At 36.9% G+C, this 17,038-nt stretch overlaps 2 protein-coding genes across 6 annotated transcripts in view; one reads left to right on the forward strand and one right to left on the reverse strand.

Annotated features, from left to right (window-relative positions):
• LOC138019238 (Bardet-Biedl syndrome 2 protein homolog) overlaps positions 1 to 9,441 on the reverse strand; it is a 30,672-nt gene extending 21,231 nt beyond the window's left edge. For both annotated transcript variants that reach the window (XR_011126116.1, XM_068865961.1), the window contains exons 1-7: positions 9,217 to 9,441; positions 6,734 to 6,949; positions 5,174 to 5,299; positions 4,274 to 4,336; positions 4,011 to 4,088; positions 1,159 to 1,263; positions 1 to 35 (exon numbers count right to left, since the gene is read on the reverse strand). The exon at positions 1 to 35 is cut by the window's left edge and continues 52 nt beyond it. Coding sequence is in view for 1 of the 2 variants with exons in the window: in XM_068865961.1 (XP_068722062.1) it covers positions 1 to 35; positions 1,159 to 1,263; positions 4,011 to 4,088; positions 4,274 to 4,336; positions 5,174 to 5,299; positions 6,734 to 6,949; positions 9,217 to 9,333 (740 nt within the window). In the remaining variant the exon portion in view is untranslated. The remainder of the gene's footprint in view (positions 36 to 1,158; positions 1,264 to 4,010; positions 4,089 to 4,273; positions 4,337 to 5,173; positions 5,300 to 6,733; positions 6,950 to 9,216) is intronic.
• A 710-nt stretch (positions 9,442 to 10,151) lies between these two features.
• Positions 10,152 to 17,038, forward strand: part of LOC138019477 (myb-related protein A-like) — a 31,912-nt gene continuing 25,025 nt past the window's right edge. The window contains exons 1-2 of one of the 4 annotated variants that reach the window (XM_068866280.1): positions 10,152 to 10,259; positions 11,299 to 11,389. In XM_068866280.1, coding sequence (XP_068722381.1) covers positions 10,237 to 10,259; positions 11,299 to 11,389 — 114 coding nt within the window. In that variant the 5' untranslated portion in view covers positions 10,152 to 10,236. Of the gene's footprint in view, positions 10,260 to 10,509; positions 11,121 to 11,298; positions 11,390 to 17,038 lie in introns of those variants that run through there. The other 3 variants (XM_068866279.1, XM_068866278.1, XM_068866281.1) reach the window with 3 other exon arrangements.

Genomic DNA, 17,038 nt, shown 5'->3' on the forward strand with positions numbered 1-17,038 from the left:
TCAAAACTATGAGTGGAGATGGCTTGGTTTTTGGACTGAGGAGGGAAATAAAGTCATTAAAGTTAATTTTAAACAGACCTTCTAAGATGTTATTGTCTGCAGGGTCCAAGCACAAATGCTCAGACTTTTTCTGACTCAAAAGTTAAGTTACCATTGTGATGAAGATATCACCTGCTTTTCTGACAACATTGAGGTGGTCGCTCAATAATTACAGTTCCACAAATTTTGTTGACTGGCCACGTTAAAACTTGGCACATTTCATTGATAATGAACAAGGGATTTAAACTTAAACTGTCAACAGATAACCTTACATAAAAGGAAAACACATTGTGGCCAAAGGGAAGTGCACAACTGCACAAACAAACAGGAAACCACTTTGGGAGACTGTTCCATTGACATAGTGAAAAATTTTACAGGTCAATAAATATTATTATTATATGGCTAGTGTTTCTGGCAGATATAACCCATGCTGTGATTGGCTAAGAGCAGCTAAGCGCCAGGGAATTATTCTCCCGTAATGCCCACAGGCTGATTATAGATTACGCAAATTAGTTTTTTTCTTATTTGTAACCGTTCTGTTAGCCATATAATAAACAACTTAATAACCTCGACCGTTCGGTCGTTACAGCAAACTCTCAAACCTGCAAGGCCATACAGCAAGGCCTCAGTTTGAGATTTTGCTGTAACGACCTCACTCTCGGTTATTAAGTAGTTATTATTTACTACTACTTGTTTACTCAATAATTGCCTTGGTTTTAATGCCTTCCACCAAAAAATAATCAATGGTCATGTATGAACTTTCAATGATGTAGGAGAATGCAATGTAGGTAACTAACAGTGCAGTACCAGCATTCATGCCTCAGATTTATCGTCATAAAATAATGCTTCTACAAGAACTTGCAAAGTTAGACTGGAGACACTTCACCTTCTCCCACACTGCAGGCCCCCTCCCCTCCTGCCCCCATCAATGTTGCTAGCAATACAAAAAATCGCTGAAAACTATAAATAGACAGTCAACGTTGAAAGGGGGAAAGGGAGGGGGGAAGTGGAAAAGGTTGGAATTGTAGTTAGAAAAGTGCAACTCATTGTAGTAATTATTGTAAACATAAGTTTACATACAATTCTTGTGAGCTTGTTTTTTGTTTGTTATTTTTTAACCTTTATTCGCCAGTATCTTGCTGTCTTGTCATACACTCCAACAGTTCCATTTGCAAGTGCATATCCAAATCTTGATCCACGGATTGGGCACAGAGAGGTAACAGACTGCAGAAAAATTCCATTTTTAAATAATAAAAGAAAATTAAAATAAAGTAAAGGAATAAGAAAAACCTTCACTTCTACATGGTGGTATGCATATCAGATGCATGTGCAAATAATTATAACAAAACCACTGACAACAATCGACCGTGGTCGTTCCTAGTTGTTTGCCTCAATTAAATTTCATTCAACTTCATCTTAAGCTATTGGGCTACAGTTATTTGGATAACCATTGCAAAGGATGACACATACACCTGTACAGTTCAGGCCTTCTGATATTACGCGATGGTGCGATTTCGCACAATCGACCTCAAATCGCATCCGATCGCACAATCCACGAAAAATCGCATAATTCACAAAAGGACGCACAAAGTTCATAAAATGAAACATAAATCAACACGTTTCTTAGAAATTCCTGCATAAATACGCCATTTTTAAGATGATTTATCTTGGGAAATGGCTAAAAAACCTTTGTCACCTTCGATTTCGTAAACATTGGAAGTTCAAGGCTCTATTTTTCATGTCGGGGACCTGGTACGAGTCTCCTTCTATTGGTGCAACACAAACACGCCCTTATATAGACACCACTGAAATGACACAGTTGCCTTCTCTTTTAGAAGAGATTTTGAAAAATAAGCGAAGTTGTAAATTTTTCGGCAAAATGTAGTTTCTTTTGTTGAAAACTGATAAAAACTTACTCATGGATAAGTTTGTTGTGAAAACGCTCGCTTTTTCTTCGACGAAGAAGGAAGTTCCCACCTTCCGCCCAATCTGACAGCTCACGGTCGAGCAAGAAAGTACCTCACAGGTACGCTCCACGTGGACGATGGACTGATGTTTTTCTGGTCGTGCAATATTAGGGCCTTTTATATGAGAGAAAATAAGCCGCGGCTTACTCTGGCCACGGTGTACAAAATACGCAAAAGGAACTATTTATACGAATATAAGCCGCGGCCAGAGAAAGCCGCAGTTTATTTTCTCTCGTATAAATGGGGGTATTGACCATCTTCGGAAGTTCGTGGTTGACGAGCACCTTGATCATTCATTTGGCATGTTAGCTGTGTCCTTTCAACTTTTAACGTGGTGCACCGGTAGTGCAGAAGACCTCATTTTTTTTATTTATCCCAACTAATGTCGATCGAGATACATAATTACTGTTCCTTTGTGTTCAAAATGTCTTAAGGGCAGCAAAAAAGTTTTTTTCTTAACCTGAAACCTTATAAAACAAGCTTAAAATTGCTGAGAAAAAAATCGCATAATTTACATTATTTATCGCATAATTGGCCTTTCTAATCGCACAATCTGCCCTGAAAAAATCGCATAATTTTCATTTTTTAATCGCACCCTATCAGAAGGCCTGACAGTTGCTGTACACGTAAACATAGATATTCTACAGAAAAAAACTACCGGTAACTTGGCAGATTTACATCAAAATTGCCATAATTTTTTCACATATCACAATACCTTCTAGATTGAAGAATTTGGTGGTGACTTGACAAAATATCCAAATTCTAAAAGTATGGTCCCCTCTTTAACCGCAGTTGGGTCTCAATGGAAAGTCACTGGACTTCAGTTTGATCCCACCCCCTCATCCCACACAACACTTAAGAGTCTTAACCCCCCTCCCCTTTACAAACAAACAAAAAAAAGTAAATAAAAAATAAAGGAGAAAGTGCTTACATGTACTTAAGTTACTTTTTAGTTTTTAATATCTGCCAAATTTAACAGTAAGAATTTGAGATCTTCTAAAATATGAATGAATGAATGAATGAATGTTTATTTGCCACACACTAATATTACAAAAACATAAAGGATGGATATTACAATTACAAATTGTGGCGAGGAGACCCCAAGAAACCACCGGGCATCCCCTCATATGCCTATCATTAATCTAAATAATCTTACGCACCGCTTGTGCGGCATAACTAACTCAGTTTTTTAAAAAAAGAAACCCTAACAAATTTTTGCTAAAATTCAGATAGCTAGATGATATAACAATTGATCCAGGAAGAGAGTTCCAGATTTTTGGACCTTGATAAAGAATAATTATAATTGTTTGATGTTATATTAAAATTACGACAAAATTGTGGCCGATAATTGTTGGCTGTTCTAGTACCGTAATTGTGCACTTGGCGGCTTGTTTGAAATAAATTCAAAAACATAGAAGGCAATAACTGATTGTGATAATCAAACATGAACTTAGAAATTTGAAATGAATTTATTTGAAAAATGTCCATGATGCCTAGTTTTGCAAATAAAGGAGCAGAATGCTCTGGATTCGTTATTGCTCGCACAGCACGCTTTTGCAAGCAGAATATTCTACTTAAGTTGGAGACATATGTAGAAGACCAAGTGGAATTGCAATAAGTGATATAAGGATAAATTAGTGAGTAGTACAAGGCCAGCTTGGTTCTTGAAGAAAGGTAGAATCGAGATCTAAATATAATACCAATGGATTTTGCGATTTGCTTTGATAAAGAACTTATGTAAGCACATAAAGATTGTGCAAGCTTTGAAAATAATGTTGTGTATCCACAGTGCAATCATAGACCCAATGCAAAAATGGCTGCCAGTACATTATTCTTTTATCTTGTTTGAGCAAGTTAGTTTGACTAGCCTCCTTTTAGAGCCAAAATTCTGTCAATTTCACATGTGCTAGTTAACGATAAAACACCTGAAGTTGTATCAATCAATTAACCATGTCCAGGCTAATTTGGTAAGGCTAGCTAAAATAAAGAACATAACAAACTCACTTCTGTTTCAGTCATCTCAGCAATGATTTCATCTTCTTTGAACACTCTGATATCGAAATCTTCTGATCCAACCATTAACTGAAGATGGAAATAGAAAAAGGATTAATTTAAATTATGCATAATTATAGTATGTGTGCTTGGGTTTCATTTATATATATATACATAATTCAAACGTTTTGAAACGAGTTGAAACTTGACTCTTTTCTGAAACTGACTGCATGCTCCCATTGGAGCTGCCTACATAATTATACAGTAACTAGTACCTCAAGTGATCCATCCCCGCTAAAGTCACACATTGCCAAAGAGCAGACATTATCCCCAGTCACCTTAAAGAGCAAAAAGAGAAAACAAGAAAAGGTGAGATGAATGATCAGTCACATTACACATGTATTCGTTTACTGACTGATCTTGAAAAATCAGTATAAATTTACAAATTCGTGAAAGGGCTTGTGAGAATCGAGTTGGACTGTGAGCAGATGCAAATCTTTCAAGAGCTCTTGACCGTTAGTTTATTTTGATATATGTATCTCCTGTTTTTCTCAAAAATAAATTCACTAAAGTTTATATCACAATGACTGTATAACTCTTGGAAAATCAAAAGACAATACAAGTAGAACTAAACTTTATGTACACTGCAATCCAGCAAATCCAGAAAATTAATAGCTGATTCATAAGAAGAAATCAAGGGGACTAACCCATCTCACACTTAGTTAAAATTCATGTAAGCCTTTAAAATAATTACAATACTCAGACCTGGCACTACAACTGATCAGTTAGAGCTTAGGATTCTAGGCAGTCCACTGAGGTCCCATGGTCAGTTGTTCTTGAAAAGGCAGCATAATCAATAATAAATATTTTTATTATCCAGAGGATTAAAGTCACTATCTGACAGTTTCAATCTATGCAAAGATTTAAGTATTAATTTTGTTCAGTGACCTAATGGTGAATATGCACACTCTATAAAGCACATCAGATTCCAAATACTGGTAAAGGCATTTACAAAACCTCGGAAAATGTTCAACATGAAAATTAATACATTTTTTTTTTAATTTTTATACAATGTACTTGGAATAGTGACTCCTTGGGCCTGGAGGCTATCGAGAAACATATTTTATGCCTTTAAATTATTTGAACAATATTAAAAATACAATGTAGCCCCTTACAGTCCAGAACTCATCATTTCCTTCACAGTCAAATCCTTGAATTGAGCAGTTTCCACCAACTATCGCCAAAGGATTCTCAAATGATCCAAGCTTGCCTGTCACTATCACATTTGCTCCATCTGCAATCTATCAAAAAAATATTTTAAAGTCATTAAGGCATCTAAAAGTTGCAGTGACAGTGCTCGACCTTAGCGGTAGTCCACTAGTCCTGGACTAGTGCAAAATGCTTCTGGACTAGTGGAAACTTAGAACCACTAGTCACAGGACCAGTAACTACTTTGTACTTAGTTTTTGCAATGTCTAAAAAAAGTACATTAGGTGAAAAACAAAATATACGTCTTGTAAATGTTGCTTCGATGAAGAAAGTGTGTTCATTAATTTAAAATATAAAAAAAATTGCCAGTTGAGCATTCAACGCATTCAAGTACTCTCAAAAAGCGAAGAAAAACAAGAACCGTTGATTTTTTCATTGTAGTACTAGTGTAGCACTTTAATTGGTAACATCCCTAAACAGGGTTCAAAAAAGAAAATGTAGCAAGCATTTTAAAGAACTTTTCAACGACCAAATTTAATTTGCGTGGACCCACACCAGAACAGTTTTTAATGAAACTGCTCCTAAAAACTGTATAATTATTGCCTTATTTATCCCCCTTTAATTGCCTAATAGACTTAAATGCTCTTGATGAAAACCAACGCAAATTGAAAACATACACACGTGTGATATTACTAATTCTTACTTTGCTAATTTCACAGCTTCTTTCTTTGTTTAGTTGAAAATAAAAACATTATTCACCAACTGGAAAAATAAACTCAAAACAAAAGAATAAAAATGTGAAATAGCATGCTTTAAAGTAAGTCACACACAAAAAATGATGCCGACATGTTCATTTCATGGCACCGCTGCCACTGCATAATTAATATGACGCGCATAACAGGTGATTGTCGGCAGGCGTGTCAACAAAAATTTTAAAACACCAGAGCATTCGACGCATCAGTAAAATATTCCTAGCAAGCACTGCCTTGAGGTAGAGAGTATTTTCCCATTTCAAGCGATTTCTTAGAGTCAGTAGATCCTGAGATATCAATTTTTTTTAGAACGGATTTTTACAAATGGTCTCATTCATTTAGGTACTGTTTTCACCCAGAGTAAGCAAATTATAACTACTCTTTTAAAATTTTTGGAAAACTGACACCTGGACATCAAAAAAGGAGATACCAAAGTCTTTGCAGAACATTAATTTTTTGCTTTATCTTGATCAGTTAAAAATGAGACAGCACTATCTGTTCACCATTCAATGATTTTTAATAAACCTTATTATCGAAAAAAAAAAGCCTTTAAAGGCTTATTTTTTCCGATGGTGACTCAAGGATACATGGAAAAAGCTAAGACATAATCATCTAAACAACTTTCTAAAAATATGACAAGAATGTAAAATATACAAGTACATGTACGCTTCAAGTCAACGGAGTGAATTTGGAAAAAAAACATAATTGACCCACTGAAAAGTACTGTTGTTAAATTGTTTGTAAACTGTCAGTTACTATAATTTAAAAACTTACATCCTTATAGAATAGGTCAGAGTTATTCTCTACATCATAAGCCAGGAAGTTTGTTGGTGTTCCAATGAGGAGTGAATCGCATCCAGAGTCATTCAGCTGACCAGCAGCCACAGCAGATACTTGTTGGTTGATGTTTAAGATGCTGGTGTCATTGCTGTGGCTAGCGACTGCCCGGCCACCTTGTAATGCCCTGGTGTGGGGGTTGTGGATAAAAACCTAAACAAACAAAATTAATCTGAGTTTAATTACTTGATCGTGATGAATGATAATTACTTAGTGGATGACCACCTTGGGTGCCGTAAACCGGGTAATGTTTAAATATCAGTAAACAATAATAATTATTGTTGCTATGGGTAACAGGGAGGTGTGGCTTATGTGACAATTCTAAATCTGTTGGGATCAAATGGTATTTTGCCCCATTTGTTTTTGGCGTAATAATGTTATAGTGTGGATGTCACAAAAAAATATAAAGTCACTTCCTTTCCGACTATCATTGGTATCTTTTTTTGCTTTTGTGTGAAGAATACAACACACAAAAACATGATGCCAACATGAGTTGATTTAGTGCATAATTAGTTGCCCGAGACAACAATAAAGTGTCAGTACCCGTGTAAACAAACCTTTGATGATGACAAAAAATAATCCAAAGATATACAATTGTACAGTACATCAATGACAATTTCATTTTGAGCTAAGCCCTGAGACGTCCATTTTTAAGAAATCACCAACAACATTTTGCAAGCACGCATCATGCGTTAATGAAATTGAAAACAATACATGTAGGTGCAAAAAATTAATGATTACTGACTTAAATGCATAAACACATAATTACATGTGGTATAGTTCACCAACTTCCTACATGTATACTATAAAAGGGTAATTGAGAGCTCAATGCCACCCATCCAATTCAGATTTTTTCACTAACTGTTTCTTTAAAAAAAGTTGGACTTAGAGACGATGATAAGTGTTCTTTTTGTCATAAGGAAACGGAAAACTTGATACACTTATTTTGGAGATGCGAAAAAATAAAAAATTTTTGGGATAGTCTTTTTAAGTGGATGCAGTCTTGCCAACTTTCTTTAGGTGAACTTAATTACTTACACATAAATAGTACGGCTTTGGGTCTGAGGCCAGATAGATCTAAACACAAACTCCAAATCAATTTTTGTTGCTTAAGTGCCAAGCACCACATCTGGCTCTGTTGCTCGAAAGAACATCCCCCAATTAAAACAACTTTTTGCTTTATCTAAACACACTTATCAAATAGAAAACAATGCCTCCACTATAAAAATAAATGGGAACCCTTGTAATGTCTTACATAAGCCTCTTGACCTGAGTCTCCAAAACTTAATGAAATATAAATTTCTTCTCTAAATCTCTGTTTGTTTTGTTTTGTTTGGTTTTCGGCTGTGTCCTTTTACCCAAGGGAAAAAATAACAATTGATGTGTTTTTTTTTTTGTAGTTTTTTTTTCTTGCTTTGTCACTTTTTACTTGTATTTAATTTGTTGTTTATTAAAATAAGTAAATAAATAAAAAATAATAAAATAAAATAGATTACATGCAGCAAGGTATTGTTGAACAATGAACTCGCAAAAATACAGTGTAAATATATAACATGAGAATATTACCGACCGGTATACAGTTATGGTTTCTGTAAAAGTCACAGTACAATGTCACCTCACGCATGAAAACTACTGTTACTGCTCTAAAATTGGTGCCAACTTTATGATTTCTAGACCTTTTTGTATGTTTTTCTTTCTTTTTTCCAGTGTGGGTATTATCTGCCAACTCTTTTTTTCAGTTTATGCAATAATTGGCTGGTTATGTGAAACAGCTGCACAGGTAAACGGCCGGAAATTACATGTACAGTCTGTGCTTGATATCAGCTTATTAAATACTTGTTCAGCAGGAGAGTTCAAAACACTGATCCCTAATCCATGGGATACTCCAATGGACTATCCAAAAGGACTATTCCCAAAATACTATAAATTTCAAGTGAGTACTATTAGTTGTAAGCAGCGTCACAATTAGTACCTAAAGATCCATTTTAAATGGCGTTGGTCAACAGTATTTGAGTCTAAAAAAATTAAGCACCCATTTTAAAAAGGTTAGCTTTCAATAATTGTTGTGATGGCCAATTACTTCATGTAAGTGAAGTGAAACCAATGCAATTCCTGAACTTAGTCACATGAGCTTTAAGCACAGGAAATTTACTTGTGGAATTATGTTGTTACGTAATTATGATTCTGAAAGCACATACAATGGTCACAAGAATCATATTAAACTGGTTATTCAATACCCTAATTTCCTGTGAAGCTTATATTTAAAAGGAATTTTAATTTTAGCTACAAAGATCTCGGTAGACAGTGTATATAAACGGTGGAGATAAGATACTAAAGAACAATTAATCCAAGCACGAAGAAATTAGAGACCTAGATCGGAGCAAAGGATACAACAAAATTTTGAACTACTGATAACATACCTTTCCCGCGGTTGTTGCGCCAGTCAAACATGGATGCCTTCCGTCATACCGACCTAATGCTGCAGTACTGGCGTGTATTTTGTGACCCAGTTTGAGGGTAAAAATTGGAACAAGCATGGCGGAGATAAAAAGGAGTAATAATAAACGAGAAGATCACATCGTAAATAAGTATTAGTGAAAGTCAGGTCTTGCGTCCTTAGAAACGATTTTCTTGCCAAGACACTGTACGCATTCTCGTGATAAATACACGCTGACTGTGTTGATCATGGGCGCATCTATTTGGATCGTCGCTTTCTGTTCTCGAAAAACCTTAAATAACAATGACCACAATGCTCTTTATATGAATTTTGATTACAACAATATTTGATTCTATGGCCTTATTGGGAGTCTTTCCTTGCATTCATGAACGGAATTTTCATATCCGCGCCAGTAAAAGCTTCCTTATTTCGCAAGAATGGGATTACATTTTCAGGCACATCAAAATTTAATCCTTTCGAAATATTTACTAGCATTCCTCCCCTTGCTTTTCCAGCCCCCATCGGCCAATTTTTCAAAAAAAAAAATCATCAGCTATTAAAACAACACGTGCGCGACAAAAAAATGAAATCAATTATCATTCTTGTTATGTACTAAGTTTAAAGCTTGTTTTTTCACTCTTTTCACCTCCCTTTCGAACTCGGCAAGAGATACCTTGGTAACTTTTGGAATTACCATCCCGATAAATGGCATATTATTCCAATTCAAAATGAAAAAAAAAAGACACGAGATTGTTCTCTCCCTCTCCCTACACTCTGATGTTGTTTTCTTCCTAAAGAAATTGACGTACATTTGAACTTATCATGGCCAATCACAGCAAGGCAATTTGTCAAGATTGACCAATCAGGGAATAGCAGTCGTGGCGGTCCATTTGAAGTGTGAATCACTCAAACCGCATCTCGGTTTACAACAATAAAGAAAGCCTACGAAATTTGGAATCCTCGCAAGGTTTTTAGCCCAGGATTTCCGCGGATTTCCTCGAGAATGGCTGATGCCTTCTTCATTCGGTAAGATTACATCGCTTTTCTTGAATTGAGATCAAATACTATGTTTTATCCCTTTGTTCAACATAAAATACTTGCGATCAATCACGCCGCAGTTTCCGCGCCATTTTTGAACCCAAATAAAAACCTAGGTAAGTAACAATAAATGTGCCTTCAAGCAAAAATCAGGCACCAACTTTTTGCTTTACCATGTTTACTCCTCGCCACCTTATATTAAATCTCCGTTGACTATTTTATTGCACAAATTCTATTTTGATTTACTCTACGATCTACTCCGATCTTCGTGGTTATCAAATACTTATGGATTTGGAGATCTTCTAAACCTGCCGATTTCAGCGAGATGTGGATAAAAATCTCCTGTGATGTCAAAATTTCAGATTTTCTACCTTGCTTGTAAAGAATAACTGCTTTCCAGCTTGAGGCTGCCCTTACCTCGCTAACCAAATAAAAATCATAAATTATAGTAATTTAACACGAAAGTCCAAGAGATTTGATTGCGCGACCGAAATGGCCTCGCCTCGAATGCGCCTTTGCAAACCGGTCTTTCTCAGGTTCAGTTAAGTGTTTTAATTCTCTTCCATTCCTCTTACGCAGTACTTAGGTCTGAAATCGTTACTTTTAACGTTTTGAAGTTAAAATTGAACTGAAAGGTACAAAACTAATTTTTATATTTTTTGTCTTGAAATGCACATCCGGGCTTTACGCTGAGACACGTGCATATTCTTCTTGATTCGCTAGCGTCTGAGCCTTCGTACGTAGCGGGTTGTCTTTCTCAGCTAAATTTGAAGTCTTCCTTGGAGAATGCTCAAGAGATCCTGCAACAACAATGTTGCTTCTTCTTAAAGCAGCAGAATCAGTTGCACGGTGCGTAAACGAAGGAAAGACTCCTGTTTTGTGTATATTTTTCTGCGATGGGCATATTTCAGTAGCCACGATCAGGGGTCATCGCGGATTTGCAATCTCACGACGCTTTTGCGAAAATAAGAATGTTGTCATCTGAAAAGTTAAATTGCTTATTCTGTTTTTTCCCTCTCCGGATTAGCGGTTATAGTGGTGCTGCCGACGAAGAGACCTCGCAGAGATCGCATCGGCGAAAGAAGAAAATCAACAAGGGGCGATGGACGAAGGATGAGGTTTGTATACGTCAGTTTGCGAATAGCGAAAAATTTCCACGTAGACACTCTTCATGTTTCCGGAACTTAACGATTTGGATATCTCCAATCATTTTCCTGCAAATCCGAAATTGAACGTGAAATACTCATGCAGGAGGCAAGTGTTGTCTCTGTGGCGTCTTTGTAATTGAAGATATCACTGTCCTTAATGCGTAGCATGAATTGGCCAGCGTTTGCTCATTCATTCACAGTTTTAGTTTGGTTTACTCCAATATTTCTGTTATTGGTTTTGTCGATGACTTTAATTTAGCCATTGTCGGTTTGTTTTGCAAACTAACGGCGACAAAAGCATGTTTGATGACTTGTTGCTAAACGGCTGAAAATAAAGCTTGCGGCTTTTGTGTAACCAAGCGTTCATGTTGATCTTCATTTTAAATCTCGTATGTCCGTTGAAAAGGATCGTGTTACTGGGCAAAATATGGACCCTCACTTTGCAGCGACTCTGCTGCAGGTTTAGAGTGGAATTTTGTCGTAGGAGTCTCGTGGACCTGATTTATGACTGTTCTGGAAGAGAAGATCGTATGGAAAAAACGAAAAGAAGGATGCGACGTGTTAATGATGGCATAAGGGAATAAAACAAATGAGGTATAATGGCGATAGCGTTTACCCCGATGTTGTGTTTGGAATTCTTGCAGCCAAATTCCTTATTTGTCTGCAATCAACTGGATTTCGCAATTTCGATTCGTGAAACTGTTTTACATATGTCACTTTCCTAGCTAATGTCAACCGGAGCTACAATTGTAGCCTTGATTTTTATTACTGTTTTCATGGATGTGCCAATATTCCTCTCAACGCCAATTTAAATAAACCGTTGTCATTTAGCGGCGTGCACTTCGTTTTCATAGTTGTTGCTAGTTGTCATCTAGTAACTTTCAAAATCAGTGGCATTCATCTTCATGGCACAAATCCTACCAGAAACAGCTTATTGGGACCAAGATGTCGTGGTCATTTGTACTTATTTTTGTACTATAGATACCTTTTAAATTTAAATACAATTTGTATTTGCATGATCCTTTGTTCAGCATGATCAATGCAATTTTGCATGCAATATTCGACTGGGACGTCTTGAAAGAAAATCTTGCATTGGTCAATTAATGTTGGTTGGAAGTTCCATCAGATGCCTGTAAATGCACTTGCTATCACAACAGCGGCCTCTAAAATTTGCAAATAATTATTACTCCTGGTTTATGAGAAGATTTTGGGCTAAGAAGGTAGGGAAGATTCTATATGGGCAGCCATCACCGCCAAAGGTACAAGAAGTTAAATGGAACAGAGAAAATGGTTTAGTGATGGTTTGCCAAATGAAATAAGTGGTTTTGAAATGAAACTGTCGAAATGCAAAAGGTTAAGTGCTCTTTTGTGAAGCGGTTTAGTCAAAATTGAAATGGTTTAGATTATTTTGAAATGGTTCAGACACCGATCTTAAAATGGGACAGACTAATTCAAATTGGTTTATTCAACTGAGAATCGATCTGTCGACAAAATGTGAAATGATCAGGTCTGACAACAAAAATTAATGATCTTGTTCCCTGTAGCAGAATGGTTTACTCAAAGAAGGCACGATTAAGCTAATTGACAAACGACTTACAATGTAACTTACCAGCAAATGGTTTAATCAAGACTGTCAAATGGTTGAAGAGATGGGCAATCGATTCAGTGCAAAGTCAAATGGACAAGACAAACCTGAAATGGTTTAGTTAAAGAAGGAATGGCTCAACTAATCGACGGACTACTTACATGTAACTCACTGGCAAATGGTTTAATGGCCGGGCGAGTGATTCAGTGCAAGGTCAAATGAAGAAGTCAAGACTCACTGAAATCATTGATTAAGTCGACGGGGGGTCTGACGTAAATATATGTTGTCAGCAGATAAAACTTGGCACGAACCTGAGAGGCTTTTTGTTCTCTGGGTGAAATTGTTTTCTTCCTTCTTGCTGGATGAAGTATTCTCCTTGTTTTTCGAGAGCAGGGCTAAATGCAGCCCTCTCAAAACCAGCCGGCTGACGGCTCAATGAGCCGCCTCCTCAGAAAGCTTGACCGTCTCCTTCCAGTCAGAAAATGTCAGACAACACATTTTTAGCTCGAACGTGAAGTCACTGGAGATATTACAAAACCTTGAAAAAAGTTTGTTTCACGTACAAATTCGCGTCCGCAATATTTTTTGGCGTCGCGCACGTGAAAAGTTTATTTGACTAACATTGCAGCATTTCTTATCAGACTCCAAGCAAGTGTCAATTCCATATGTGAAATTTCGTCACTTTAAATCCCCCAGATTGCATTAAATTGCATCTGTGAGTGTCTAAATTTAAAAAATTCCCTAGGGGAGCATGCTCCCAGACCCCCCTAGAAGCTTGCATCCTTTGGGCACTCGCTTTGGTGCCTTTAACATCAAACCGTCTCCACTTTCCTTATGACCTGCTCCCAAAAAATATTTTGAGAAGGCTGTAAATGTAACTGATTACTGATGTCCACACCATGAAGATATACAAGATAAGGTCCTACGTCCCAGTTCAGAGTTGTCTTCTCAAATTAGCTTTTCTCTGTTTTTGTATGTGAACTGGAAACTGTTGAGGTGGGGTTTCATAATGTACATAGGCTCCTTTGCAGCCATCTTTCGGGGTGTCACATATCCTGACCATTGACTACATGATTGGTTTTTTCATGATTGGTTTTTTCATTGTACTTAAAAATTATGTGACACACTGGTCTCTTTTGGGGACCCACCTTCCCACGCGCTTTCCATGCATGGGAGAACGGCTTTGCTGTTCCCAACCCAGCTTACCACATTATTTTGTTTTGTGGAGCTGCCACCTAAAGGGATGTCTAAGACACTCTCCTATTACGTTAGCTATGCCATGCTGATGAGGCCCAGCAAGGCCGAAACAGCTGTCCATGGCTGCTAATTGACTGGGTGAAATGGTTGTGTGCATGCGTGATGTGCTGGCCACACCGAGTTTCCTTTTTTTAGTGTCCTGTGTATGAATATCAGTTGTGCCAAGTTTGACAAACATCTGGATAGTACATCATTTTTAAGGGAATTACCTTAAGGACTCTTCTTTTTAGTCATTCATGTAGTCTTTCAGGATGTCACGCAAAGCTTGTTGTGTGACATTCCGAAAGACAGCAGCGAAGGAGACTACATTTTTTACAAAACCCCACTTCGACACAGTTTCCATTTCACGTACAAAAACAGAGTAAAGCTCTTGAGAAGGCAACTCTGAACTGGGACGTAGGACCTTATCTTGTTTATTTTCATGCTGTGGACATCATTAATCAGTTACATATTTTAGCCCTTAGTTACTTTAGCCCTGCTCTCGAAAAACAAAAAGAATACTTCATCCAAAGCGAAGGAGGAAAACAATTTCAACCAGAGAACAAAAAGTCTGTTAGGTTCACGCCAAGTTTTATCAGGCTGACGACAGATATTTACGTAAGACCGCCAGTCAGGGTTCTCCTTATCATGCAGTTACTGGTAATATTTATCGCTTGAAAGAGCACTTGTTACCGCCTGCAAATTCTCAGAAGTGGCTTATCCTTTGGAGAACGTCCAAAAGGCCCCTTACCTGTTGTGCTGAAAACTAGGGAGAACCCTGCCCGTCGACTAAAACATTTCAGTCTTGTTTGGTTTATTTGACCTTGCACTGAATCACTTGCCAGGCTATTAAATCATTTGACACTTGAGTTAAGTCATGCATCAATTAAATGAACCATTTCTTCTTTAACTAAACTGTTTCAGTCTTGTCTTGTCCATTTTCAAGACATTGCACTCAATCACTTGCCCGGCCATTAATTAAACCATTTTCTGGTGAGTTAAGTGGTGTGTCGACTAGTTAAACCATTCCTTCTGTAACTAAACCATTTCAGTTTTGTCTTGTCTGTTTGACTTTGCACTGAATCGATTGCCTGTCTCTTAAACCGTCTGACACTTGATAAACCATTTGCCTGTGAGCTTAGTCATTTGCCAATTAGCTGAATTGTGCCTTCTTTGAGTAAACCATTCTGCTACGGGGCACAAGATCATTTTGTTGTCAGACCTGATCATTTCACATTTCATAGGCGGATCGATTCTTAGTTAAATAAACCAATTGCAACCATTTCAAAACAATCTATTGGTGCTTTAAATTGCAAATGTTCATGCTTGGAGAGCATTTCTAAAAGGAAGGATGAAAAAAAGGACATGTTCAAATCAACCAATGTTTTGTGTGATTACTTATGGTTGAAAGTTGTATGTGTATTGGTACAAATTACATAATGGGCTTGATATTGCACAGTGTATGGCAGAAACATCAGAACAAGAATGTTTACAAGTGTAATAAAAATTATAATGGGTTAAGTGTTATGAACTTGCAATTGGATAGGATGCCCTGACTTAGTCTTTGCTGCTGGACTGAGGTTGGAACCTCTCCTATTGGTGTGGACCTTCAACACTGTTGAAGTCCAGAATTTTTCGGGCTTCTCTGTGCAATTACTAAAATTGTGTTCATACATGTACATGTAGTTGCATTGGTCGTAGCTTCACTTACCGGTAATTTCTAAAATATTTAAAATTCAGCAAAATTTGCAGACTAATTTTATCTCAGGTTTTACGGAAAATTCTTTTCTTTTTTTTTAAAATAGGTCTCTAATGTATGGCATAGAAATCTTCTAGACTTGCAAACATTCATTGAAAATTTAATTTCTTGCTCTTGAATTTTATACACAAAATCCAGCACAAACCCTGTTCATGGAAAATACCACAGGGTCAAAGGTGTCTTTTCAATGCTGAGAAAAGCTGCATGTTTATTCCTTTATAATAATTATGCTCTGGAAGCTTCCATTAAACGAATAGTGATCAGAACGAAAATAAATTCTATATTATGACATTTGATGGCATTCATGAAAATACATTTATTAATTTAACTTCAGTCGTCCAACGGACGACCTTTGGAGTTATTATACTTGTCCTTGTGAGTTTTTAGTCGTCGACTGCGAATGTGGTAGATGCCTTTTCTTTTCGCCTGATTACGCAGAGATTTTTCAGCTCAAGACTGAAATTGCATAAAACAAAGATGCTGCCTAAGAAAAGTTCAGAAAGAAAGTTCTTGGGAGCCCAAGCCACAGTTCTACAATCCTGGTCACAAGTGTTGGGACAGTTCACGGCCGATGACTTCACAGGCAGACTCTCTTAAATAGCCATGTTTCACGAATTGTTCGCCTCAACGAACAGTATTCTCCAACTAAAGTGACGCCACAATAATAATGATTTTTCAGCTATAACGTTCAATTCTAAAACAACTGTCTAACCACTTTCTATTGTCCCTTTTTTCTTTTTAACCACATCGGATCTGGTCTTCAGAATAGCTTTATTTTCTTTCAAAATTGCTATGGGGAAGAGAGAGTCAATTCTACTTTCTTCTATTCATCTTTTTCTTTAAACGTCAAGGACGTAGTTGAAATCGTGGGTTTTAGAGCGCAAAAGGGGAGGTGTCCCAACAACTTATGGCCAGGATTATACATGTAGGAACTCAGAAATAATCACAGAACATGGTCATTGGTGTACTGACATTGTACAGTACTAACAATGATTTTCACTTGAGTGGCGTAAAACCATATCAAAATAATTATTACAAT

This window comes from Montipora capricornis, chromosome 10 (assembly GCF_036669925.1).
Source record: "Montipora capricornis isolate CH-2021 chromosome 10, ASM3666992v2, whole genome shotgun sequence".
NCBI lineage: Eukaryota > Metazoa > Cnidaria > Anthozoa > Scleractinia > Acroporidae > Montipora > Montipora capricornis.